The sequence below is a fragment of the Meriones unguiculatus genome, chromosome 6, assembly GCF_030254825.1.
Source record: "Meriones unguiculatus strain TT.TT164.6M chromosome 6, Bangor_MerUng_6.1, whole genome shotgun sequence".
NCBI classification, from domain to species: Eukaryota; Metazoa; Chordata; class Mammalia; order Rodentia; family Muridae; genus Meriones; species Meriones unguiculatus.
Window position 1 is genome coordinate 87,046,107 of NC_083354.1, and position 27,884 is coordinate 87,073,990.

Here is a 27,884-nt window from a genome sequence, read left to right on the forward strand (position 1 = left end):
GAGATCATTGGTAGTTAGCCTGGGCAAATTGGTGAGCTTCGGGTTCAGTGAGAGACCATCTCAATAAACGAAGGAACGAACGAACGAATGAATGATAAACGGGAAGCAATTGAAGTAGGCACCTGACGTTGACCTCCGGCCTTTTCTTACTTGTGCTTACATACGCACACACACACCTGTGTACACACCCACCCCAATGGGCACCCACATGGAAAAACCTAACATGTAAATGTAGTGCGGGCCTGCACCCAACTACCAGCAGCCAACGCCGAAGGTTCTGTTGTAACGGCAATCTCCCGCTATACACGCGGACTCACAGTGTCAAAATAGGCATGTGGGGATTGTATACATTGCTAATACTGAAAGCAACTAAAGTGTCTTTTCTTCCAGGACTGAAAAACTAAATTACAACATATTCATATGATGGAATATTACTCCTCTAATGTAAAGGAGGTGGCTTTATAATATATCAAAATGGACAAATCTTAAACTTATTTTGATAAAAGAAAAAAACTGAACTGCAGATCAGTATCTATAGCATGCCACCATTTATGTAAAAATCAATCACTACATTATAGGCAATAGAGTATGCATAAGTGCAGTCTGGGGGAAGACTTAGATGGCTGAGAGGAACTGAGCAGCTGAGGTTAGGTAGTTTGGTAAACAGTGTCAGTAGGCACTCAACACCTGTCCAGCCACCACTCTATCGGCAGAAAGTTTGTCTACTTTTAAGACCTGCAGCCATCTCCAGCCCAGACGATAAAATTACGGTGAGCTGATCCTTATAATATTGTTAACCATTTTTTTCAGATACTTGACTTTTCATAGCTAAAGCCGGTAGTGTGAAATTTATCACACAAGAAATTGATCATTGTCATTAATACTGGCTATCAGAAGAGGAATTGATCTTGTGATTCTCACTGGTATATTCCAGTATTAGTGAGTATAAGCGGTAATAAATGCTGACCCAGTGCTTAAGAGTTTTCTTGAAACTTCTAAGTTCTGTGCTAAATAATTGAGCACTGTGACAACTGGGGTAGGTCATTAAAGAGCATTCTATTACGATAAGTTGACAGGAGTCCAGTTCCTTGAAATTTTAAGCTAACAGGGTAGATTAAATGGAAATACATTTTCTATAATGAAACTTGTCAAACAAAGGAATCCGCTATTTTCAATCCTGGCGTAACTGGTAAGCACATATGAAGGAAAGCAACCACTGTAATTCCGCAGTCCTCCTTGCTTCTGCTTGGGGGATAGTTTCTCTTTGAGAGAACAGAAACTTTTCAATGGAAAAAATGTGTGAGTAGTAGGAGACATTGTTTCTGCTGAGATACTGTTCCCTCCCTTACATGTAAATAAAACCCACAGTGTCTGCAGGTAGAAGATACAACTTAAACAGCTGTTAATCAAGCTGCAGCTCTTCAAGTCGCCCAACTCTGGTGCCATCCTTGTGCCATGTATGTAGTTTAATTTAATGTTCCTTAACAGTCCGCTCACCTTTCCAAACCCGGGTTCATCTAACCTCATCTCATATTTGTGAAACTTTAAGGTGTTTATACTTTTCTGATTTACATTGCCACACATAGCAGCTAGTTAGCATTCATGATTATGGTGCCAAGAATCATCTTACATTTGGGAAACAGTATGGCTCTAGGATGATAGGGAAAAAAACGAAAAACAAAAAACATTACGTTTGAATATTACATATCCTACAATTAGCTTGTGTTATTTTTGTCTCTCCCACTAGGTGGCAGTCCAATTCTAATTTAGTTCATTAGAAGAATTTTTTTTTTTTTTTTGACTGCTATAGACTGAAGGCTTGCATGCTTATCATTTTGGTGTTCTAGAGTCTAAATCCAGTAGAGGAAGGCTTTTGATATTATAAGATACATGCCATAGGCATTTGGATCTTTAAAGTACTTTTAGAAAAAAGGAAGATGTGTTTTTCTTCATCAGGCCTCCTTCCTACGCTTTTTTTTTTTTTTAAACCTGTTTCCGGGTAGAATAATAATACAAATGTAAATGGAAGGGCAGAAAGTCTAGAAGTCTCCTGAGTTCTATTTGATGCATTCTATTTGGAATTAACGGGCTTTTCTTAGGCGTTAGCAGACTACTGATGGAGCTGGGGTTGAGGATTGCTTCATATTTTCCTACTGCTTTGCGTCTATGCCCCGAAGAACTTGACCATCCCAGCCAGCCTACAGAGTTATGAAATTATTGATTTTTAAGTTTTTTTCCAGCACTGGAAAAAATTTCCAGGTCCTTGTATATGCTAGGCATGCACTCTGCTATGAGTTGGTTTGGTTTTTAGCTTTACCCCTTCTGGGTCTTTCTTTGTTTTTTCTTCTCCTTTTCCCAGAGTTCAGGGCTTTCACATCATTCTTTGTAGGCCCACGGTTACCTAAGGCAGGAGCTCACTCGGGCTTCAACACCCTAAGAAAGCTTTGTACACATAGTTTTCTCCTACAGATTATTTATCAGTACTCAGCTATTGTATTCTTGTAAGACTCTCTTGTCCACTTGGTATTAGAATGGAAAATCATTGGATAGTTTACATGGCTGTCTTTATTTCAATACCAAAAATTCTCAAAATACCAAATCCACCTTATGCTAACTGATAATATAGGTAGTGCTCTGATAAGCCACTAGGGTAGGGTTGGATATTTCAAATACAGACCCTTCCTCGTGCCCTTTGAGCACGTAAGGTACGTTATGGCACCCTGCTTTTTAGAGTATCTTCCAGTCTGTTTATTTCACCTGCCACAAATGGTATCACCATAGATTAGCCTAAATTGATAAGTGGGTATTTGGGGCCCTAGGACAGAAAAAGACTAAAGCAGTTTCCTGAGGCGAGGTAAAGACTTTAGTAGATGTTGGCTTATGGGAGTGATTGGCAGTGATTACCTAGCTCTTGATGATTTTACAGTTTGGGATTATAGAGACAACAAAACCAAGAAGGATTTGGGCTGTGGTAGACAGTGTTCTTAGCATGCTCACAACCCTAGAGTCGATCTTAAACTCCCTAAAAAGAGGAAGGGGATAAGGAGAAAGAGAGAAATTGATTGTACCAGGAGGTATACATTTGTCAAATGAAGGGGGAAGAGAGGAAGAGGTATACTAGTTTGCTAAGCTACTGTGAATTACATGGTGAAGAGCTTGCCACCAGTCAATCATAAATAGATGGATGGGACCTGGATTATTTCTGGTAACATTGTGCTGTGGTGAACATACAAATTGTATTACTACCTTCATCAAATCCATCTCTTTCCTGTTCTTCCTCCACTCCTTGCCCTTCTGCCTCCTTTTTTCCCTCCTTGGTCCGGTTACCTCTGTGCTTTTCCACCTTCTCCTGTTATTTTTTTCCCCTCAAATAACTATATTTTTGCTAAATGCTTCAAGAAAAAAATCTTGGTTTTTAGTGTTAGAGGGACCTTAAATTTATATGTGGCTTTGTTACTTTGTTAGATTAAGATTTTTTTTTCTAGTCTCATTAGAATCCTTTTATTCTCTCAAATTCTTTTTTTTCAATGTTTTTTCTTTCTCTCTCCTGGATATCTTTTTTAAATTATCCCCTTCACTATCTGCTTACCTGAGTTAGATCTGTTTGTTTGTTTTTTGTTTTGTTTTTCCCACTTTTTGGAAAGTTTATTGTACTTCATTGTACTTTCAAAAAAGCTTTGTTGAGCAGAAAAGGTATGAGGAGTTAAGGTACAACCTTTGTCTGCTCATTATTAACTCAAGTGCAGTCAGAAGGGATTTGTGGCAATGGCGCAAAAGCACCACGAAAGCTTGAAGCTTGTAGTGATAACAAGAGTGTCAAGATTGCTCTCATCAGTTTTCAGGCCAACTGCTAATGGTGCACATAAAATGGGCCCGGGGTCTTAGGGAGCTAGCCTCGTCTACTGTTAAGTCCCCGCCTTACAAGCATAAGAACCTGAGTTTAATCCTCAGAAGCCACATAAAGCGCTTGGTGCAGTGACATATGCTTGTAATGTCACCCCTGGGGATCTGGAGACAGGCCCATGTCTGGGGAGTGCTGATGAATCTCATATACATTAAACATAATGTTGTCCAAAGAAGCTAGACAGATGCCCAGCATGGTGGCACAAGCCTGCAATCCCAACACTTGGGAGCTAAGAGGCAAGGATTGTGAATGCTAGACTAGTCTGGTCTACAGAAGACCTGTCTGACAACACCAAACAAAGAAAAATTAGACAGAAAATTATACTATATGTAATTGTTCTTCTGTTTTATGTAACGTGCAAGAGGAAGCAAAATGGAAGTTCTAAAGTTCATGCCTGTTTCTCCAGACGTTCACCAAAATGTTCCCAGTGCTTATTCCCATTATTCATTTTGTTAGTTTTGCAGTGCTGGGATTGAACCCAGAGCCTGATATGTGCTAAGCAAATGCTGTGCTACTGAGTACTATCCCCAGCATGTCCGCAATTATTTCTTCAATACTGTTTAATTATCTACAATATAATGCTTTCCTGATAAGAACAAAATAAAAACACAGCATTCTTATAATTTAGATCAAACAAGATATAAAACAATAAGCTGGCCTTCTTGAAATTTTTGTTTAAGTCACCTGTGCTTCTATAGGATGATGTTCATTTTCTTCCTTTCTCCACTCCCTCCTCTTCTTGCTCATTCTGTTTTTGTTTGTTTGTTTGCTTGCTTGCTCTCTAATTAGGAAAAGTTTGGGAGGAAGATCATAAAAAGGGTCTCTAGAATGAAACTTGGAAGCATAAGGAAATACAGTCCCATCACACAGAAGCAAACTTTACTAAACCGCCCCCAGCTGCCTTTTCTGTGATGCTTTTAGATAAAATCATGTACACGCTTATGTGATTCTTGGTAATTGGAATTTAAATCACATAGTAATATGGCTTCCGTGAGTTTTTCCTTAGTTGTTTGTCTGCGTTTTTTTTTTTCTCTCTCTCTCTGTGTTCTTCCCTGCCTTCCTTTTTTCTATTTTCCTTTCTTGCATTTTTTGTCCTTTTCTTCCTCATTTTCCTTTCTTTCGCCATCAAACATTAAGCTCCTACTGTGTGCCAGATGCTTTGCATATACAGTGCTTCCCTCTAGCAAAAAATTAAAATTAAACATGATGATGCAATGGTTAAAAATATTTTTTAAAATAAGTGTGTATCTTCAAACGTATTTTTCAGTAGGAAAGTTAGTGGTTAAACCCATTCTGAACCAGCATTGCCAAGAACCCTGTGGAGTCACAGCCTTCTTACTGCTCAGGCTGATGCCACTTACATTGCTAAGGGCTGGGGCAGTGGTTCTCAACCTTTTTAATGCTGGGACCCTTTAATATAGTTCCTCATGTTGTGGTGACACTCAACCATAAAATTATTTTGTTGCTACTTCATAACTGTAATTTTGCTACTGTTAGAAATAATAATGTAAATGTCTGGTATGCCAGATACCTGATATGTGGCCTCCAAAGGGGTTGCGACCCACGGGTTGAGGATGGTGTGGGATGGGCGCTATACTGTTGCCTCCTCTGCACAAGCTCTGAGGGTTTGGTCTGAGTGAGGCCCTAAGGAAATACCTGCGTCGGTGCTCCCTGACATAAATCAGATAGTGGCATGCAGGAAACTGTTCCGGTTCTAAGTCCCTGAGGGGACCATACATGCTTCAGGCAAGGGCTAGGTAACTTTCCTTCTATATTTCTGGCTGTGTGAGCATATGGCCTCACCTTTGCCATTTTAGAGTGGAAGGTAGCACAGATACTCCATAATTGCATGAGACTTGCTATGCTTAACTCCAGTTTTATTAATGGAAACAGGCAATGGGCCTAAATTTTTTCCTCCTGGACTATGTGCTGCTGGTCCCTGACCTAGCAAAAGGAGCTCCAGGGACTCTGGTATAAGCAGCCCGGGTACTTCACACTGATAGGACCCATGCGAATATCTTCTGCTTTGTTTCTGGAGAAGTTAAGGGGGGTGGAAGCTACTGACTTTAATTGTTTCTTGTTTCTAATAAAAATATTTACTTGTTTCTAGTAAAAATATTTCAGGACTGGAGATATAGCTCACTTGAAGACTCTTGCCCTAGTTCAGTCTCCATCACAGCACACACATACACTCACACATACACATACATACATACTCACACTCAATGCGTACACATGCTAACATACACACACTCACATACACACTCACATTAACATTGCTCCTTTAGCAGTCTTTAGCTTCTCCCTAAAGTTCAAACCATGAAAGCAAATCTAAAGATTTTTTTAAGAGATTTATTTTTATGAGTGTTTTAGCTGCATGTACATTTGTGAGGCCATGTCTGTGCCTGATAGCTGTGGAAGCAAGATGAGGTGGTCACATCCTCTGGAAATAAAGTTGCATATGGTTGTGAGTCACCATGAGGTGCTGAGAATTGAACCTGGATTCTCTGGAAGAGCAGCAAGTGCTCTTAGCTGATGAGCCACTTCTGCAGCCCCAAACCTAGACTCTTTTAACAAGGTAATCCACAGCTTTAACTGTTGGCCTGGAGGGATGGCTCAGCTGTTCAGGGCACTTACCGCTCCTGTACAGGACCCAAGTTCAGTTCCCAGCACCCATGCGGTGGCTCACAACCACCCATAATTTCAATTCCAGGGGATCCAGTGCCCCCTTCTGATGGCCACGAGTACCAGGCACAGGTAGGCTGCGCATGGGTACATACAGGCCAAATACTGATGTGCATAAAGTCAAACTAAATAATTGCTTTTAAAAGGATTTTGGCTGTTATGAACCCTGGGGACAAACAGAGGCAAAAATTGATATGTGAAGTGCCGGGTTAAAAATGGTTAGCTGTACATTCAGAGTAGACTGTCCTTCAGTGTCTCTGACGGCTGGTGAAGCGTATGCCAAGTGTGTGTGAGATGCTGAATTCCACCCAGTACTGAAAATAAAGCTCTGCAATCACAAAAAAAAAAGAAATTGGATTGGGAATTTTTTCTGAATACTGTCTTAAAATCTAATCTGTCACATTTTGTTTTAAACTGTTCACAGTTTTTAGTCATAACTATTATTGTGTGCATGGGTGCGCCTGCAGTGCTGTGCATATGGAAATTAGAGGACAGTTGTGTGTTGTCCGTCCTTTTTCCATCTTTATGTGGGTCCAAAGGATTGAACTCAGGTTATGACACTTGCATAGCAAGCACTCTACCTGACTAAGCCATTTCATTTGCTCTTTTTGGCAGGTTTTGTTGGGGGGGGGCATTTCAAGACAGGGTTTCTCTGTGTAGCCCTGGCTGTCCTGGAACTCACTCGGTAGAACAGGCTGGCCTCAAACTCACAGAGATCCACCTGCTTCTGCCTCCCAAGTGCTGGGGTTACAGGCATGCACCACCACTCAGCTCATTGGCAGTTTTAATTAATTTAAATAGTGCTATGATAAGGAGTGTCTACATAATTCTCTATCATATTTTTGACCTCCTAAGAGAGTCTCAGTACAGTTATCAAAGCAAGACATATTCATACAATATAGGATCTTAGTACCACAAAGAAAAATTGCCTTCTAGAAGAATTATACCAGTTTGTACTCCTACAAGGCATGTATGAAACTCCCTATTTCAGTATACCTTCTTTTAAATCTTATTTTATCAGCCAACGGTGGTGGCACACGCCTTCAGTGCCAGCACTCGGGAGGCAGACACAGGTGGATCTCTGTGAGTATGAGGCCAGCCAAGGCTATATAGAGAAACCCTGTCTCAACAAACCAAAAAATAAAAAAAAAAAAAATCACTATTTGTTTTCTTTTCCTAAAATGTCTTGTAATTTGCTTAGAAAACTTTGCTGTATATCAGTGTTTCTCAACCCATGGGTCAAGTGACCCTTTCACAGGGGTCACCTATCAGATAGCCTACATTTCAAATATGTACATTGTGATTCATAGCAGTAGCAAAGTTACAGCTACAAGGTAGCAACAGAACAATGTTCTGGTTGTGCATCGTCATGAGGAACTGTCTTGCCGGGCCACAGTGTGATAAAAGTTCACTGTCACCCTGTGACAAGCAGAGTGTCATCCTGGACTTTAGCGTGGGCCAGTCTTGGAGGACAGTATGCCGCACGTAGCCGTGGTCTCTTGATCAAGCTGCCATAATATTGGACATCTGAGTTGAAAACACAGCCAGCCATCAACACCTAAATGGCCAGTTGGTGTGGAATGTTGGCAGTGGTTACTGAAGCTCATCTTTCTTTCTTGAGAATCATGATGGTGCCCGTGTGCGGGTTTGTGTGCTGTACGTGTATAAGTATTTGCATATGTTCAGGTGACCGCTCAGTTAGAGGCTAAGGGTCAATCTACATCAGTGTCTTCCTATCTCTCCTCACTTTTTTTTTTTTTTTTTCTTTTTTGGAGACAGGCTGTCTCACAGGACCTGAAGCCAGTGAGTTTTTGGGATCTGCCTCTGCTCTTAGCATGGAGGTGACAGGCTTGTGGCACCATGCACGACTTTTTACATGGGTGCTGCGAGCCACACCCAAGTCCTCATGCTCATGGCAGTGAGTGCTTTGCCCATTAATGCATCTCCCCTGCCCTGGGATCACGATGGTTTCTAAAGCTTCCTGTGCAGAAGAAATGGCCTCTTAAGCATCCGCCTGTTTTGTGCTTCTATCACACTATGTAATTCGTGCAGAGAGTACATTTGCTTTCTCACAGTTCTGGAGGCTGGAAAGTTGAAGATCAAGGCTTAAACCTTAGGTCTAGTAAGGGCTGTGTCTTCACATGGCAGAAGAGTTAGAACAAGTTAAATGCTATTCAGAGCCTCTCTTAGGAAGGCCTTGGGACCATTAATGCAGGAGCTCGTGATTTCATTTCTTTACAGGCCCCACCTGGTAACATGTTTACGCTGGCAGCACCAGCATTCTGAAGGATAAAATTAAGGAAGATGGGCTCTGGGGTGGGGGTTCAGAGCTCTTGTTCTTACTAAGGGAACAGGTTCAGTCTTCAGCACCCACTGGCAGCTCACTGATGCCCTCTTCTGGCCTTCAAAATACCCATACACATAAAATAAATAAATCTTTAAAAAATTAATTAGGGGCGGTGATAGAGAGGCTCATTTTCTTCAGCGATATGTTTAAAGAACATTCAGGGTTTTGGTTTTCAGTTTCTGAATAATAACACTAAAACAGCAAAAACAAGCTAGGTGCATTGGCAGTTATGTGAAGTAGAAATTCAAAGCCACATTGGGCAGCAAGTTTTAGTGCCATATATAGAAATTAAAAACAAGATATCCCCTCCACTGTGTGTGTGTGTGTGTGTGTGTGTGTGTGTGTGTGTGTGTGTGTGTGTATTCTTTACCTTCTTTTATTATTTCAAGTTTCTAAGGAAATAAATTTTTAGGTCAGTGCTAAAATTTATTAAATTTTGGTTAAAATGGTAGCCATTAGCCTATCACGTTTCCTATTCCCCCCTTACCTCCTCTGTCCCCACTATGGAATGGTTAGGTTACAAAAACTGGACATTTCATACTTGGAGGTTTTTTTGTTTTTGTTTTGTTTTTTTGGCTGATTTGTGTAAAAGGGAGAATAACAATTAGCATGGCCCTGCTATCTGAAGCCGCACTTTATTTATAATTAAAACAAGCATGTTGTTTCAAAATATTAGATTGATAGCCCTCACTGTTATTGCACGAAAGTATATTGAGACTATTTTGATTTATTTTGGCATTCACATATAGTGGATAAGGAGAAGCTGCTTCAAGTGTCCCACATTCCTCGTCTCCTTTTGGGGAATGTCACCATGTCCAACGTGGAATCGCTTTCTCTAAATACAAGCTGAGGTGGAGTGGTGGCGTCACTGTTGACATCAACCTAGAGAAAAATGAAGACATGTTGTTGGTGTTTACCTACAGGTACACCCATCGTCTGAACTTGGCTGTGATGTTTCTTGTGTTCCTGTGACTTCCTTGCCCTTCTTAAGTGATAATACTGAGAAAGAAAATAAAAACTGAATCCTTACATTTCTATTTCAGGTCATTTTGTAACAGAAAGAGGGTGCGTGAAAGAGACTATATATTTCTGCCTTTAGCACAGTAGAATTAAAGTATCAGTCTATGGCAGTTTTGAGAGCCAAAATTTGAAAACATGAATTACATTGAAATAATTTTTAAATTCATTCTTAGTAGAATCTGTATTTAATTAGGATAAAATGGGATTGAGAATTTTCAGTTCAAGTTCTTTGCCATGTGTTTTTGATGAAGATGTTTACTCTCAACTAAGTTAACAGTTTAGAACTCTAAAATGAGGAATTTATAACCTTCCACCAAGTGTTTGTTCCCATTTACATTTTGTAAATCTCCTTCACTGTTCTTCTAAGAAGTTAACAATAGGGGCTAGTAACAGAGCTGATGCTTAAGAGCACTAGCTGCTCCTCCAGAGGACCCATGTTCCATTCCTAGCAGCCACACAACCTCTCACAATTGTCCGAAATTCCAGTCCTAGGGAAACCAACACCCTTTTCTGCCCTCCGTGAGCACCAGGCACTCATGTGGTACACAGAAGTACATACAAGCAAAACTCATACATGTAAAATAAGTAAAAACATAATTTAAGAAAAAGAACATGAGCAATCTTAAAAACTGGGCTGCATATAAACGTGAGTATGCATTCATTCATTTGCAGCATACATAGGTTTACTTACTTACATTTTACTTTCCATTCATATACCCTATAAATTACTATATACCACAGAAACTCTAATTATAATAAGCAATGCTGATAAAAGGTGTATATATTAACAGTACAGTAAAAATTCACTTTAAAATAACAAGCCTTTAGTATGCTTTTAAAAAAATAACATTAAAACAACTATTTAGGCTTTCAACTTCATTTCAGGCTTATCTAGTAATTATGTAGTATTGTTGAAATCTGCTGGGTTTTTTTTTAACATTTAGTCTTGATGTTTCATACAAATTTTGTTCTTGTTGGTTACTTTTTGAGACAGGTCTCTGTCTGTAGCACAAGCTAGCCTGGACCTCATTATATAATCCATGCTAGCCTCAAACTTATAAGTGTTTTTGCCACATCCTTCTGAGTACTAGGATTGTAGCCATGAGCCACCATGCCCCAGATTCCATAAGGTTGTTAAAGCTCAAAATACTGGTATTGTTGGCATAATACTGCTAATTCGGATTCAGTCAGTATGTAGTCCCCCAGCCTCCTCTCTTCTCTTTTGTATTCTTCTGTGTCCCCTTCATTGTAACCCTTTCTTTGTTTTGTTCATTTTAGTCTCCACATTCAAGCACCTGTCTGTGCTCCAAACACACAGAAACACCCCTCTCTGTCTCTCTATCTCTCTGTTTCTATGTCTCTCTGTGCTTCTCTCTTTCTCGCTCTCGCTCTCTGTAACACACACGCACACATACACACACACTGATACAGCGGAAGTCTTCAAAAGGTGCCATTTCTTTCTGTGGGAGAAGAGGAAGAGCTAGTGGACTGAATTCACCACCCTCTTCCAAAGTGGAAAAGCTGCCCCCTTGCTCTAAAGGCTCAGTGGAAGGATCGCTAAACAGTATGGGAAGATCTCAGAGCCCTTCTGGACCCAGCCCATCACCTGTTTCAGTAGGGAGGATCACTGGGTGCATTCACAGCTCTTAGGGTAGATTTATGCCCCACTTTTGTGCTCTTACAGTTGCGGCTTAGTTTGTGCAACATTTTATACTTGGATCCTTCTCCAGTTTATTTCTAGCAATCTAAAGTTATTTCAAAATAATTTTCCCCTTGGATCTGGGAAGATGGCCCATTCCATAAAGTGCTTGCACACAAGCATGGAACCCTGAGTTTGGATCCCCAGCACCACACAGAAGCAGTGGTAGGCATCCCTCCCACTAGGAAGATTTGACTGGGAGACAGTCAGGTCTCATTGGCCAGTCAGCCTAACCAAACTGATGAGCTCCAGGCTCATCATCCTAAAGAGTAACATGGGAACTGACTGAGGAAGACCCCCTGTGTCAACCTCTGGCCTCCATGTATGCACATCATGCACAGCGATGCACACACCTACACACAATATGCACACATACATTTTTCTTAAAGTATTGGTTTATTCTGTATTCCCTTACCACGTTTTTGAGAACACCACCAAAGAAATAAATACCCAACCCCCACTTAGCACATTTTGTACAGCTCCTATGACTTGTCAAATATAGTTATTCGCTCTAAGAATATGAGAATGACAAAACTGACAAAAAAAAAAAAAACACCCTGCTCCCATAGAGTTTGCATTTCACCAGACGGGACTGAAAAATAAATATTTGTCTAGTATTAGGTCATGGAGCTGCAAAGGAGAAAATGTAGATCAGAGGTGGATAGCAAGAGTGTAGAAGAGGTGTTGAAATTTTAGATGTGATGACAGCAATAATAATCAAATGTCTTGTTGAGAAAGGGACAGCTTTGGAAAGAGCTAAAGACGTAAAGAATACGCTGTGCAGGTATCTAGATAAAACGCCTTCATAGATTTTGTTTTACCTGAAATTAGTAGTGAAAGTCCCAAAGAAGCTGTGTGCTTGTAGTGTTTGGGGAATGGTGAGGCTAGTGAGGTGGGCAGTGAAGCCCAGCAGATGGGATAAAGGAGGCACAGTAGGGGACAGTCTGGTACGTGAAACAGGCATTCAGCCTGGACATCATACTGTGTGGACAGTCTATAATGGATTCAAGTTACATGAACCCCCAATGGAGGGAGAATAAAGGAGAGATTCTTGTTCTGTGAACTCTGTGAATGCCTGTGAGCTCTAGGGTACCCTTACATGTAAAAGTTAGAGATTTGAGAAGCAATCAGTCAAAGAAACAGACACGATTACTTTCTTTCTTTAGAATTAAATCCTGTTTTAGCATGTGAAATCCTTCATTTCTTAACCAATGTGTGGTTTTAAAATATATCTCATACTTTTTTTCTTTTTTATTCTCTTTTCTCCTCCAGAGAATGAACCCAAGGCCTTACACATGCTGAGTATTTGAATTACATGCTAGTCTTCTATCTTTGAGACACTCCTTTGTTTAAAACTTTAAGATTCAGCTTAGCTCTAACTTCCTCAAAAGTCTGCCTGATGATTTAGTTCCCTCTTCTGCATCCCTTACCCGATTCCCCACATAAACCAAGCATCACACAGCCCTCATTGCCTTGCTCTCATTGTTGTATGAAACACTTGCTTGCTTTCTTCTGGGTCTAAATCACTAATTTATATATCTCCGCAGCAGTTTACTGTACAGTCCTTGGGGTTTTATTCATTGTTTAATATCTCATGCAAATTCTTGATACTTGGTCGGAACTTAAATAATATTTATTACAGTAAATTTCAAAACCAATACCAATAAACTAGCCAAAGTAGAGAAGCTTATATAGGCTTAGCCTTGGCAACTGTGTTTAAATTTGGAGTGCAGGGCCGGGGTTTGTGAGGAGATGGTGTGCTCAGAGGAAGGGAGGAATATGCCAGGGGCCAGGGGCTAACCAGTATTCTCTAGTAGCAGGACTTTCTAGGCACAATGGCCTGAGTAATTGCTTTTTCTGTCCTTTTTGTTGAAAAGCTGTCTGGCAGACGAAGTGTTTTACCAAGTGGTAGAAGCAAGTACAGCCGGGTTCATTATTTGAAAATTTCTTTGTATAACATTTTTGGAATAGGTGATTTCCTTGTCATTTTTTTAAACAAATTACTCCAGCCTGTCTGCTGGAATGCCTCAACCTCCATAGGAATGTGAATAAGGGAGCAATTTCAAAAGATTTCCATCCTGGGTATTAGCCTTCCCGTGAGTCAGAGAGTCATTACTAAACATCCCTGAAGCATGGCTTGCCAGTTGGAGGGTGGAGATAGACTGAAAATCCAAAAGATTTTAAGGAATTTAAGGAGAAGAATCTAAAAAAGGTGTTAATAGGAATAAGGTTTCTTTGTTTATGAGCATATTAAATGAACATACGAGAATTAAGTCACATTTTAAAATATTTTGTAAATTTTGCTCCAAATTAAAACGCTTTTTCTTTGGTATAACCATAAATATTTACAAGGTGAGGCAAATCTGCCCTGTTTTCTTTCAGTGGGCACAGCTGAACTGTGGGTCAAATGGCAAGTAACACTGATAGTCACAGTCAAGTGAGAGTGTCCAAGGAAAAAAGCTCTGACGTCTTTTATCCTGATTATCTTCTGTGTAGTAGTCTTCATTTTTAAAGTGTTTTAAGATCCAACTAAAGTTCACTTTAGAAATATATTTTCACTTTCTCAAATGAAGCCTTAGGCATGTGTTTCTAATAATTCACTGAAAATATGCTGAATTGTATATTTTTAAAGAGAATCTGTTTTGAAAAAAATCCAAAATATTTGTTTGAACAGGCACTCAACATCTCGATGAAAACGGTTGGAAAAGAAAAGCTTTCAAAGTCATTCTGTTCTCAGAGTCCCCGGGCCAACTAAACTGGTACAGTTAACACTTCAGCCTGAGGCAGGAGCCAAGATCTAGGACTTCCCAGACTGCTCTTCAGCAGACCTTCAGACCAACCTAGTGGTTGATATTAATGCCATTGAATTCCAGAGCAAACAGCCACCAGAAGAATGTCTATAACTCTCTCAATATTAGTCCTTTTGGTAGTTTTCTGCCTTAAGTTAGCATTCTTGAATTTTGTGGGGCATTGATCCTTCAGGACTGTCCAGTAGAATGTGAGCTTTCTAATGTAGTATCCTATTCCTAGTGTGTGTGTATGTGTGTGTGTGTGTGTGTGTGTATGTGTAATGTGTGTGTCGGAGGCCAGAGAGCAATGCTGAATGTCTTTCTTCATTGCACTCCACCTTATATTTTGAGACAAGGTTTCTCCTTGAGCCTGGAGCTCAATCTGCCTAGATTGGCTAGCCAATGAGCTCCAGTAACTCACCTGTTTCTACTGTTTCACCTGTTTCTCAGTTCCCAGAACTGAGGTTAAAGACATGTGCCTCTGTGCTTGTCTGTAAATGCTGGAGTTCTAAATTCAGTTCCTCACGCTTGTGGAGCAAGCACTTTACTACCTGAACCATTGTCCTCACCCCCAGAAATCAATATTTTTACATTGCTTTAAGTGTCACTGTCACAATGGAAATAGAAATAATATATCACATCATAACACTTTAGAGAGATCTGTGGTTATATTAAGCTGCCAAATATATCATTAGTGATTGGTAAGTCACTGGCCCATTATTTTCACTATATTTCCTTAAAATTTAGTGATAACATTTAATGCATTTGCCAATATGTTTGAAATATAATACGTCATGTTGCTGTCTGTACCCACGTATTTGCTTTGTAAGTGCTCTAGCTACTAGTCATTAAATTGGCTAGTTGATACCTACTATATTTTGATGTTGTCATGGGGACTAAATAGCAAGTGACTCAAAGGTTCTGTATGTCAGTTAGAAAGAGAAGACTAAATTCAACACCCACCATTTCTCAGGTATCACAGAGCTTATTAGAAAATAGCAGAACCAAAATGTCATCCTCTTGGATGTTCCGTCACACCACACGAGATTAGATAGCAGTATCTCCAAAGCCAGTTGCCAACCTTAATGCAGTCTAAGCTTCTTTCAGAACTGTGAGTGGAAAGGAGCTGTGGGAAACTGTAATTAGTGTCTGGGGGTCTATTTTGGTTTCCCGTTCTTTTCACCACTGTATAATGCGAGAGGGCAACATCAGCAATCTGGGACGCGTTCTCTGAGACTTGGCAGAGGAGTGCAGTGCTCCATGCAATCCAACCTTGTCTTTCTCTTCGCCCTTTTTATTGTGGAGCGCTTAGAAAGCAAACGAGGGAGTTCAGAGACACTGAACGGGCTGACTGGAGATGGTGACTGAAAGCTACAGTCCGTGGTCCATCCGGACATAGTCAGGGAGGAAACAAACAAAATGATAGGGTGTTACCATGATCCAGGAGAAGTAAGGAAGGCAAGAGCTCTGCAGCGCTGTGCCGTTCCGTTTGATCCACTTTGTATGTCCACACGAAGAGAGTGGCTGAGACCACTGGCCATTAGGACATGAGCTGCGAAACAGGAATTTTGTCAAAGGAAGGAACTTTGGCTAACAGAGGAAGGAGTGAGATGTTTTTGTCTCTAACTTTTCTAATTTAGTCCCATACTATTTTAAAAGACTAATCAAAACTGTTTCTATCGAACTTACATTGTTAGGAGTCCAACAGCTGATACATTTTGTTTTTCTTTGCTATATTTTTCTTTAATGACTTTGTTAAGCTTTTGCTACTATCTCTTCTCTGTTATTAAACCCCATAAGATTCAAGTGTGTTTAAAGTAAAAGTATTATGAGACAAGAGCTAAATTTGTGGATAGGATAATACTTCTTTTGTGACTTCTTTTCCCACCAAAAGTGAGAAGTGAATGCCTTGACTTTGTGCATCCCATTTCAAGTGGAGGACAAGAAGTTATTCTCTGCAATGGCTGACTTCCAGAATTTTTGCCTGAACGTTTTTTGTCAAGTATATATTCCCTTCTTTAGGCCTTTCTATATAGAGCCTACGCACATCGCCAATGTGAATGACGCCATTCAGAGAGTTAGTGACCACGCCTCCGCTCTGAACAAAAGGATTCACTACTACAGCCGGCTCGCCGCTCCAGACAAGGCGCTGGTAAGACGCAAAGCTCCGCTGCTCGCCTAGAGCTGAGATGAACAGTAAACACCAAAACCCAGAGCCACTCCGGGGGTTGGACCTTTCACTTAGTGTCATGCAAAGTCAAAGTAGTGGTAGTTAATGCATGTCTCATGCTTGTTCATTCTTATCTACCTGCATAGAGAAAATGGAAACTCTCTGTTGACAGTAGCTTGGAGCATCTTTTCTTTCTTTCTTTTAATTTTTGCTTATCTCAGATAACAAGCTCTGAGAAAGACAAATTTCTTTTGAAACTGCAGCTTAAATACTGACTAAAAACAGTAATCTGGCTAGTTGTTTAATTGTTAAGTTTAAAGCTACAAGGGAAAAATACTTTCATACATTTTCTAAAGAGTAAGAAACAAATATTTTTATGCATATTCTGATAGTTTCCTGTTTAGCATTGTTCTTTTATAAATAAAAAATAACCTATGCAGTTTATTGTTTTGTCTTATAAACATTAAAAACAATTGTTAAAAAAAGGGCTGCAAATACAATAAAGGCATTATGGGTCATAGCTTATGGATTCATGATTGGCTGAATTCTGTCTTATTTTAGATTTTTAAAATGTGTAAGTAATCTGTTTCTTAACAGTGATGAGATGTGAGATACTTGGAAATTTTAAAGCTTAAAAATATGCTTAAAATGGGTCTCAGTCATAAGAAGGAAGAAAGGAACTAACCTCTGACCCTCTCTAGTGGGTACCACTTGACTACGGTCGTCTAATGTAGCCCCTATGTGCAGTAAGCATTCAGACCTCTTTGTCTTTGCTTGTTTGGATAGCATCTCATGACGGCCAGGCTGACTTCATGAGAGTGTCTGAGCTTTCTGCCTTCTCTCCTTGGCCAACAGCACATACCTGGCTCTAAGGTATCAAGAAAAGACTTCTGAAATGCTATGTGTAGGATAAATTTTGGCAGTTTTCATTTTTTATTTTTACCCACCTCCCACCCCCAGGCCTTTACATTAGTAGTGATGTTGAAGTCCGTTATAGAATTATGTAAAACTTTGGGGCATTTGAGGTTCTGGTCTGATTAAGACTCTTAGAAGCAGGCTCGAGAGACATCATCTAGAGCTGGGTGAGCACCGCTGCCTGAAACCAAGTCAACACTGAGCTATCGCCCTCTGTTAACTGACACTGAGATAGATGACCGTACAGCTAACCAGTCGGCAAGGTTGTGATCTATTTCTAATACATTTGTACAAAAACCTACACCATATTTTTTAAATCCCAAAATCATTTCCCCTGAAAGTATGTTTTGGAGAAGAACAATAAACCACTGTTACTGAATGTTCATAGAGTCAAACCCTTTTATTTATGAAAGAAATCCCATTATTGTTATTCTGAGCTGGAAAGGGGGAAAAGTTGTCTATCTGCTCTGTGCATGTGTGCCTACAGAGCAGCCCTGTCAGTGTCACTTAGTGAAAAGGCATTGTGCAGGGCTTAGTCAGAACCAGTGAGGCATAGTCTGTATGTCAGCAAGAGCCTATGTGTCTTGGGAACGTTCCGATGAAAATGCTGCCTGCACCATGGCCATAGTGGGACACAGCCCTTTGCATGCCTCCTAAGAGCCTGCCACTCCCCCCACCCCATCCTCCATGTCTCCCATGCCTGGTCCAGACCCAGAGACTAAGCTCAGGGTCAGGTGAGGTGTACATGGAATGAGGGTTTTTTGTTTGTTTGTTTGTTTGTTTTTTTGCTTGTAGATGTTTATTCGTGTGTGTGTGTGTGTGTGTGTGTGTGTGTGTGTCAGTGAAAGAACACAGCCAGAGTTTTTCACCTCTTATTGAACCATGCTCCTTTTATTTTGCTTTTAATTGATTTTTTTTGCCCCCAGTTTGTTTTGTCAGCTACAGTGTTCTTCCTTCTTGATATGCCATAGTCTTGCACTTTTTTTAAAATTCATGGAAGAAGACAAGAAAATCTATATCTTAGAGGAATATAGGTGAAGAGAAGGAAAAGAACAATTTTCATATTTTTTTATCTGTGTCTCTAGGAAGTAGTTGTTTCTGAAGCCACATCATGCATAGCATCCAGGATAGTCTTCCCTACAAAGATACCACTAATCTTTGCACTAAAAGAGAAGAAGGTGACATTTTTGTACTAATAATTGATACCCTGTCTTCTTATTAAGGCCTGACACTCCATCTCTTCTTCAAAGTCTTCCCCAGCTTTTTTGGTTCTCATTGTTTACCCAGTGAGATGGTACAGCATGGAGTTGAACACTTAATTTTATTATGCCTTCCAGTCTTGTCTAATCACTTCACGTGTTCAACTTTTGAGTCTGTTACTTTACTCTCAAATAAGAAATATAGCACAAAGTTGTGGGTATTAAATATTAAAGATTGTTGGTTCACACTAGTCAGATTCTGTACCTTTAAAGGATTTTTTTTCTCCAAGAACAACCCTCAGAGATGGACAGACTATCATCAGGAAACAGGGTGTTTTTTTCCTCTCCAAAATGGTGGAGTTAGGAAGAAACGTAGGAGGTAGTGTGATACATTGATGTATAAGGTACATCTCTTCAGCTATGCTTGCTCTATCTGATACTTCTGTGGCCTCCTTCCCTTTTGTTTATATACTTCTATGTCTTCTCCTACAGTCCGTGGTTTATCATTCATTACTTTGTTACCTGTATCTTTTACCTAAAGCGTTTAAAAACTAGTCCATGTACTATGTCTTTACGTACTGTCCATTGGCTCCTCAATTCTTTAGTCTGAGACTGCTCTCTGTTTCTTACAAAATCATCTTCACCTCAGAGTTAAGTAAACACCACTTAGTTCTTGAAAAGCTCCTCAGTTGAGGACAGCCTCCTCCTTGGAGTTTTTTAAATTTCATTCTTTGCTTCCTTCTTTCTCATGAATATGAAAAGCACTTTGATGATAGGAATAAATTCTCTCCTTTATATCTAACACCATATTTGAGGAAAAAATAATCTTTAATTCCGTAATTGGGGTTTCATAATGTTAAACATTTATGGTATTTAGAAATATATCTAAAAATGTGTCTTAAAGATATGCATGCTGGTGGGTTTTTACAATCTCAGCACTCAAACAGCAGATGCAGGAGGATCACACATTTGAGACAGCAAGGGAGGGCAAAAGCCCAGATGTGCAGTAGTCAAGTGTCTCACTGGCAGCTGTCACCAAAGGAGCCCACCAGAGCCCGCCAACCAGAGTCCCCCAACAGTTTCAGCTCCATGTAAATCTGAGAAGTGTGTCTAGTCGGTTTCTTTGAACAATAGGAAGCATCCTTTTTGTCCGTTCACTGGTTCTGATGCTTCTCTTTCTTTTTCCCCAAGATCGCTCCAGACCACGTGGTCCCTGCTCCAGAGGAGTGCTATGTGTACAGCCCATTGGGCTCTGCCTATAAGCTTCAGAGTTACACTGAAGGCCACGGTAAAAACACCAGCTTGGTAACTATGTGAGTAAGCTACTTCTTGGAGCATGAATTAAACTGTACATGAATGAAAATAACTGGTTATTTAGTTCTGTCTTGATTAAAATGCTTGAGGAGCCCAACTTCATATTGTCCCTGCTATTACTCTTTCAGTTTTATGATTTGGAATACCATGATGGGAACATCTATACTAAGTATTCCCTGGGGCATAAAACAGGTAATAGAATCTTTGAGTACACTTTTATCTGAGAAATTCTTAAGATTTATTATTTTTCATTTTTAATTATGTGCGTGTGTGGGTCTGAGTTGTGGGTATGTGCATGTAAGTAACCTGTGCCGTGGAGGTCACTGAGGTGTGGATCCTCATGGAGTTGCAGTTACAGGCAGTTGTGAGCCACCCAGCGTGGGTGCCATGAACCAGGCCTCAGTGCTCCGAAACACCGCTCTGCCTTCAGAACTGCTGAGCCAGCTCTCCAACCCCTGACATTTTGTCTATACCTATAATCCTGACACTGAGGCAACAGGATCATGAATTCAAGACAAGACCAGTTTGGGCTACATAGTAAATTTTAAGCCAGGTTGTGTATATCCCATACATCTCCAAAACAGATAAATATCTTTAAAAAGAAGGTGGTGATTTATTTCAGTTATGTTTTTATCATAATTGTTTAGGGTAACAATGTACTTGCATATGAACCTATTCTTACATAATGAAAGGAATCAAATTTTTCTTTTAAAAAGGCTGGATTTACAACAGGGATGTGTGTCATCGTGCTGATGGGCCTTTTAACACTTTATTGCTGCTACAGAGTGGTGAAATCACGGAGTATGATAAGTAAGTAAGAACGGATTGTCGCGGGAGCTAGTAAACTTCCCTATTGAGACGGCTCCTACTGTGCACATTCTATACATGTGTCTGGCTCCTTCCACTTTTTTGTATTTTTTATTTTATTTTTTATTAATTGCAGTTTATTCACTTTGTATCCCCCTTACTTTTTTTTTTTAATGTGTCTCATGTGCTACAGTGCACACATGGAGGTTAAAGGCCAGCTTGAAGGTGTCAGTTTTCTTCTTCTAACATGAGGTTCTCTGATGGTGAACTCAGGTTAGGGTGGGTGGCAGCTAACCTGAGCCATTAAACTGGCCCCAGCTGTCTACTTTCACATAAAACTTTACTCTTGTAATTCATAGCTTTTAGCCGACCAGTCTGGCTCCCTCTGAAATTCATAGCTGAGTGTTCTTTGGAGAATTCATTTCTATTAGTGTGGGTGTCCTAATGAGATAATAAAGTATCACTTACAAAATGGCTGCATCTTATGATCTTGTATGCATGAGTGCATGTGGGTATTGGGAGACTGCTTGAGGGAGGTAGTTCTCTCTCCTTCCACCATTGGAGTCCTAAAGATTGAACTCTGGTTCCCAAGCTTGATGGCAAGTGCCCCTCCCTCTCCTTGGCCCCAAAAAGTTATATTTTAAAAATAAAGCCTTTATCAGAACTGTTGAGAATTCTATGATTTTTACCAATTATAGTTTACTTGTTTTGACCTAAACATCGCAGACCTAAAAGTATAAAAGTACCAATAGAAAAATATGGAAGTAGCCAGGTGCTATGGCATATGCCTCACCTGTAAGCCCAGCACTCATGGAGGCAGAAGCAAGTAGATTTCTGCAAATTTGAGGCTAGCCTGGTCTACAAAGTGAGTCCAGGACAGGCAAGGCTACACAGAGAAACTCTGTATTGGAAAAGAAAGAAAGGAAGGAAGGAAAGAAAGAAGAGAAAGAGAGAGAGCGAGAAAAAAAAAAGAAAGAAAGCAAAAGAAGGAAGGAATGTATAAGCAATTCTTAAAGTATAAACACAGTATCTCTACTTATCTGTATAAATTCTTGATCAGGGAATCAAAAAGGTAATCTTTTTGGTTTTTATGTTTTGTTTTTGAGATAGTGTTTCTTGTGTATCTTTGGCTGTCCTGGACTTGCTTTGTAGATGAGGCTAGCCTCGAACTCACCGAGCTCTGCCTGCTTCTGCCTCCCAAGTATTAGGATTAAAGGTGTAGTCTTGTTGTTGTTTTTTAAGCTTGAACTTGGGGTCTTTTGGGATTGCTAGGATTGGTTCCAATTTTATGAGTAGAAATAATCTGTGCCCCAACTCACACTTTTATTCTCCCAAGCAGCTGGGACTATTATATTATGTGCTACTATACAAAAACATCCTTTTAGGTCAGTTTTACATATTAAACTGAGTATGGTGGTATATGCTCATAATCTCAGAATTTAGACATTAGAAACAGGAGAACCAGGAGTTCAATGTTCTCATCTACATGAAGAGTTCAAGGCTAGCATAGGCGATGTGAGAGTCTGTCTCAAAAAAAAAAAGCAAATGTGTATGTGTGTGTGTGTGTGTGTGCGAGCACACCCTTTTAGGGCCTAGAGAGACATGTATTTTCCCTTTAGTCTTATTATTAGCAAGTTCAAACCAACCTTTAGTTGTTTCTGTCTTAACTAAGCAGTCTCTTTCTTTAGCTAACCTGGTCTCAGTCACTTGGGGAGTATTGTTTAAGATGTTGGGAGAAGTCTTGTTTAAAAGCCATTTCAAGTTCCTGTTTGAGTTTGTTTAGCCTTTGGTTTCGGTAGTTGTGGTCCTGCCTGAAAGGGAAGAGTTCTTCATACAAATACAGTAAGTATTGATCTTACCTCAGGCTGTCTTAGACAGGGGAAACATGGCCTCCTCTTTGATCACTTTGACTGTTGCAGAGCAGGTAATGCCTGCATTTCTTAAACTTTTGCGATGAGCTTGCATCGGTTCATTTTACAAAGTTAGCACAACCCTAATGCAAAGCCTGACAGGACAAAAAAGAAAGAAAAAGAAACAGTTACAAACATTATTTGATAGAATCAGTGATGTCTAAAAATAATATCTTGTGTTTAAAGTAGAATTGTTAAGATTGTTAAAAATGTGTTTATTCCAGTGAGATGAGAAGGATGCTGTGTTATTAAGAACATAATTCACTACGTTAGCAAAATAAAGGTAAAATCCATGGTTTACATCAATTGATAACCACCCCTAAAAGATATTTGATGGAGTTCAGCATCCTTTACCTTAGTAAAGCTCTAAGGAAAACACTACTTAAATAAATTAAAGTCTCTTTATCCCTAGACCAGGACCAGCAACATTCTACAGTTATAAAATGCTTAAAGCTATTTCCATTTAAGTAAATAAAAAACAACAACATAGGAAATGCTCATAATTACTCCTAGGTTTTTGAGATATAATCAAGTACAGCAAATTTACTGACTAGTACTATTAGAATTAATGAGACTCTGAAAATTAACTGCATATGAAATCAAGAATCAACAACTAGAACTACAGTGCAGTGAACGTTAGTCCATTCATCACAGCAGTAAACTCTAAGGCACTTAGATAAAATTTAAGAAGAGAACACATTTGATGGGAGAAAAATACAACCTACCTAAACTCAAAGAACAAACTCTGCGCAAGTTAAGAAAAACATGCCATGTGGTTTGGAAGATTCATTATTGTGAACCACAAAAAGAAAAAAAATCACACGTATAAATTCAGTCTCATTTCAAATAGAGCCAGGAAATTGGGGGGGGGGAGGAATAGTATGGAAGAAATCAGACTTACCAGGTATTAAAACATACTAAGAGGTCAGTGTAATAAGGCAGAAAGCTACTATCTTAGAATGGGAAGAAAATAGGATAGAGGGCTGGAGAGATGGCTAAGTGGTTAGAGGAGAACACAGGTTTCATTCCTAGCTCCTGCATGACATCTTACATGTCTGGTTCTTGGGGATTCAGGTGAAACATCCATACAGATGGGATAAAATATTTAATCTTTAGCCAGGCAGTGGTAGTGCACACCTTTAGTCCCAGCACTTGGGAGGCAGGGCCAGTCAGATCTCTGTGAGCTTGAGGCCATCCTGGTCTGTAGAGTGAGTTCCAGGACTGCCAGGGCTGTTATACAGAGAAACCCTGTTTCGAAAACACAAACAAAAAAATTAATGTCTATAAAAATTAGACTGGACTTTGGGCAGAGTGCAGGTAATCTTATGAAAGAAGGGGGAGATAGAAAGACCTGGAGGGGACATGAGCTCTAAAAGGAGACCAACAGAGCCAATAAACCTGAGCCCTGGGGCCCCTGCAGAGACTGATAAACCAACCAAGGTGCAGGCTCAAATGTAGCCCAGCTCAGTCTCCAAGTGGGTTCCCTAATAAGGGGAGCAAGGGCTTTCTCTGGCATGAACTCAGTGGCAGACTCTCTGATCACCCCTACCTGGGGTGTGAGGCGCAGCCTTGCCAGGCCACTGAGGAAGACAAAGCAGCCAATCCTGATGAGACCTCATAGGTTAGTCTCAAATAGAAGGGGAGGAGGACCTCACCCATCAGTAGGACTAGGAGAGGAAGAAGAGGGAGGGAGGGTGGGATTGGGAGGAGAGGAGGGAGGGGGACACAGCCAGGATACAAATTGAATAAATTGTAATAAATGATAATAATAAAAAAGAAAAAAATTAGACTGGAAAAGGAAACACAAATTTCAGGTTTATGAGTTTAATGCCATATTTGATGTCTGTTAAACTGTATCAGTTGAGGGAGGAAATCCCTGTATGACACCTTACACAAAAATATATTCCAGATGGCATTCAGAGTGAAATGTGAAAAATAAAGCCATAAACATATTAGAAGAAGCCAAGTGGTGGCACATGTCTTTAATCCTGGCACTCGGGAGGCAGAGTCAGGTAGCTCTCTGCGTTTGAGACCAGCCTGGTCTACAGAGTGAGTTCCAGTACAGCCGGGGCTCTACATAGAAACCCTGTCTGAGAAGAGAGAGATTAGTAAAAAAATTAGGGGGATATGCATATAAACTAGCAATTAAAAATATCCTGATCAATACAGAAGATATAAAAACTTGAAGAGAAATATCTCACAAAATTACAGGTCATTACTGGAAATCATCCTGGCAAGATAGAGGACATTTGAAAGAACCACATGCCTTCAAGATGGAGTCCCTGCTCCATACTCAGTGTATTCTATAGAGAAAACAAATTCATGAATATCATGTATAAAAGTTATAGTGAAACTTTCCACCCAAACATTAATGATGTATTTGCTGATCAGGGAGATGGTTACCACCCCCACTCATGAAGAACTTGTTATCTGTATTCTTCAGTGCCCAGTCTTAATTGAACATTTATAGGTTAAAATGTTTTTCTTTCTTGTGGTTATTTTTATTCTAGACGCCCCAACCTCTGTAAGAATGCCATTGAAGTAGAATCATAAGAACACATACATTGGATAAGATTTATGGGCTAGGCCAGTACTTCATTCTACTTATAAACCACTATATAATACACACAAGCACATGGACAGACAGACAGTCATATTATATACTGCTTTTCTCCCCACCTCCCCAGGAAACAAGATGAATAAGTAACTATAATTTGATGGCAGTTAAAATAATTTTATGTTATACCTACCTGCGTTCTCATTCCTTACTGAAGTTACTAAGTAAATAAATTACTATTACAGTAACCCAACCATAGAAAAGCAAATATTTTTGTGTTCTTATACAAATGTCTTTGTATTCTTTTTATATGAATTCTTATCATTTAGAATATTTTATTACAATTTTGTCTCCCACTTCATTGCTTTTTTTAAGCAAAATGGGTGCAGTCACCATTATTATCATTGTTTGTTGTTTAATATTACTAATTAGTTGAATGACTGTGTATTGCACATTGTGACTTGTACTTGATTAATGATTGTGTACTGTTGCACGTTTACGTCCTCGTATGCTGTTTATATCTTAAGTAATACCCCTCTAAAAATAATTTATACATGTTTTGTATACTCTTTTGAATTGCTTTCTTTAAATTTTGACCCCTATGGGGGGGAAATTGTGTGCTGGCCATACAGCTCAGTAGCAGAGCACATGCCTAGCCTGTGCAAAGCTATATCGGTTCAATCCCCAACTCAAAAAAGAAAAGACAATTGCTAAATTTAAATTTATTTCTAAAAGCTGTCCTAATTTCTAGCGGCATCAGCTCTACATTAATGATGGGCTGCTATGAAGCCTGCCGTTATTTTGTGTTCCCAATTGTGTTATGTTTTGTTTTCTTATGCTTGCAAAGCAGTCTGATTTTCTTTAATTGAATTGTTTGCTTGTATTCTTTCCTCAGTTATCCACAAGCTCCTTGGTGCTTTTATATCATAGTTTTACTAAGTACTCTGTATGATATTGCAGTTAAGTTTTATCTATAATTTATTGTGACTTTCTCACTCAACATTTTCAATGGCTTTTGTTAAGATTTTCTCTTCTCTGTTGCAAGTTCTGTCTCTTCATTTCATAAAAAGGATAACCTTTCAGAGTTGAATTCTATATTATTTTATAACTTTAATTTGTTAAACTTCTGTTGTTGTTTGTCTTGCTCTGTTTATGTTCTTCAGGCGGTTTACAAACTCACTGTGTAACCCAGCCTGCCCTTGAGTTTGCATATTCCTGCCTCAGCACCCTGAAGTCTGGAATTACAAGTGTGCATTTCCATGCCCAGCTTTACTTTTACATCCTTAACTTAGTTATCTAAAGTGTAAGTTGGCCTGTAGCATAAAATATGACTCAAGACAGCTTAAAGCATGAAAGCATGTTGTTAAATAGTGTTTAACAGTTAGTGCTGATTCAAATGAGCTGATGCTTACAGTCCCAGAAATCTCGGAGGCTGAGGCATGAGGATTGCTGTGTTTGGGGTTAGCCTGGGCTGTGTAACAAGACACCATCTCAAAAAAAACTAAAAAGAAAATGTGTATTCTGTTTTGTTTTGGTTTTGTTTTTTTGGTTGTCACACACTCTAATTAGTTATAAAAAGTTATGATGCTATTTGTTCCTCAGATTATGCTATTTCACTTATCACATTTCTGATTTACTTTATAATATTTTAATTTAGTTTTTCTATAATGTGTTCTTATATTTGTTGGTAAAGTAGCCATAATATTTTGCTAAATATTTTGAGTTAATTGGGGGAATACAAATTATAAATGTATGTAACAACATATACTCTTTTTCTTTCTCATTTTTATCTAGGTACATCAGACACAACCACCTGGGAATATCCAGATGTCTGCAAACATTATTTTGGCTCCTTTGGGGAATGGTCAAGTCTCCTTTTCTCCTTGGTGTCTCTCATTGGAGCAATGATAGTTTATTGGGTGCTTATGTCTAATTTTCTTTTTAATACTGGAAAGTTTATTTTTAGTAAGTATTGATTTAGTTTTTAACACAGTTACTCTCCAGTATCATTGTAATATTTTATATGTAAAGTATTATAAATCATGGATAATGTGCTTGATTTCAGCTTTTCTCTGCTTATGATTCCAAATATCATGTGTATAAACATTAAGTTTTTGCATAAATAATGGATTTCCTTCTGACATTTTCATATTGCATTTCAATCATATTCACTTCCTGTTATGCTCTCCTGTTCCCCTTCCACTCTTTTTAGTTCCCTTTCTCTTCCCAAGTAGATCCCTTCCACTTTTTTTTTTAGTCACCCAGTGTGTTTCATTAGGGTTGCTTACACGAACATGGGTAAAAACTATTTACTGAAGCACACACATGTTAGCAGTGTCTGCAGCACTGACAAAAATGTCTCTCCCTCCTTGACAGTGGTTTCCTGCATATAAATTCTTATGAAGGGGTGGGCCCCAGGAACCCTTCCCACGTCAGTGAAAGTATACTGACACGCCCAGCCTTAGGAAGATAGTCACAACCGCTGGGAGTCCAAGGGTGCAAAGACTGTCCTACCGGAAGTCAGCTTGCCATCTGCTCGACTTCCACTATCTCCTCAGGGATTTTTTG

At 39.4% G+C, this 27,884-nt stretch overlaps 1 protein-coding gene across 5 annotated transcripts in view; it reads left to right on the forward strand.

Moving 5' to 3' along the window:
- Slc38a9 (solute carrier family 38 member 9) overlaps positions 1-27,884 on the forward strand; it is a 79,847-nt gene that overhangs the window by 11,623 nt on the left and 40,340 nt on the right. For 4 of the 5 annotated variants that reach the window (XM_021653862.2, XM_021653861.2, XM_060385721.1 and 1 more), the window contains exons 3-7: positions 16,467-16,596; positions 19,920-20,041; positions 20,171-20,234; positions 20,759-20,852; positions 27,111-27,281. In XM_021653862.2, coding sequence (XP_021509537.1) covers positions 16,467-16,596; positions 19,920-20,041; positions 20,171-20,234; positions 20,759-20,852; positions 27,111-27,281 — 581 coding nt within the window. Of the gene's footprint in view, positions 1-16,466; positions 16,597-17,232; positions 17,488-19,919; positions 20,042-20,170; positions 20,235-20,758; positions 20,853-27,110; positions 27,282-27,884 lie in introns of those variants that run through there. The other variant, XM_060385722.1, reaches the window with a different exon arrangement.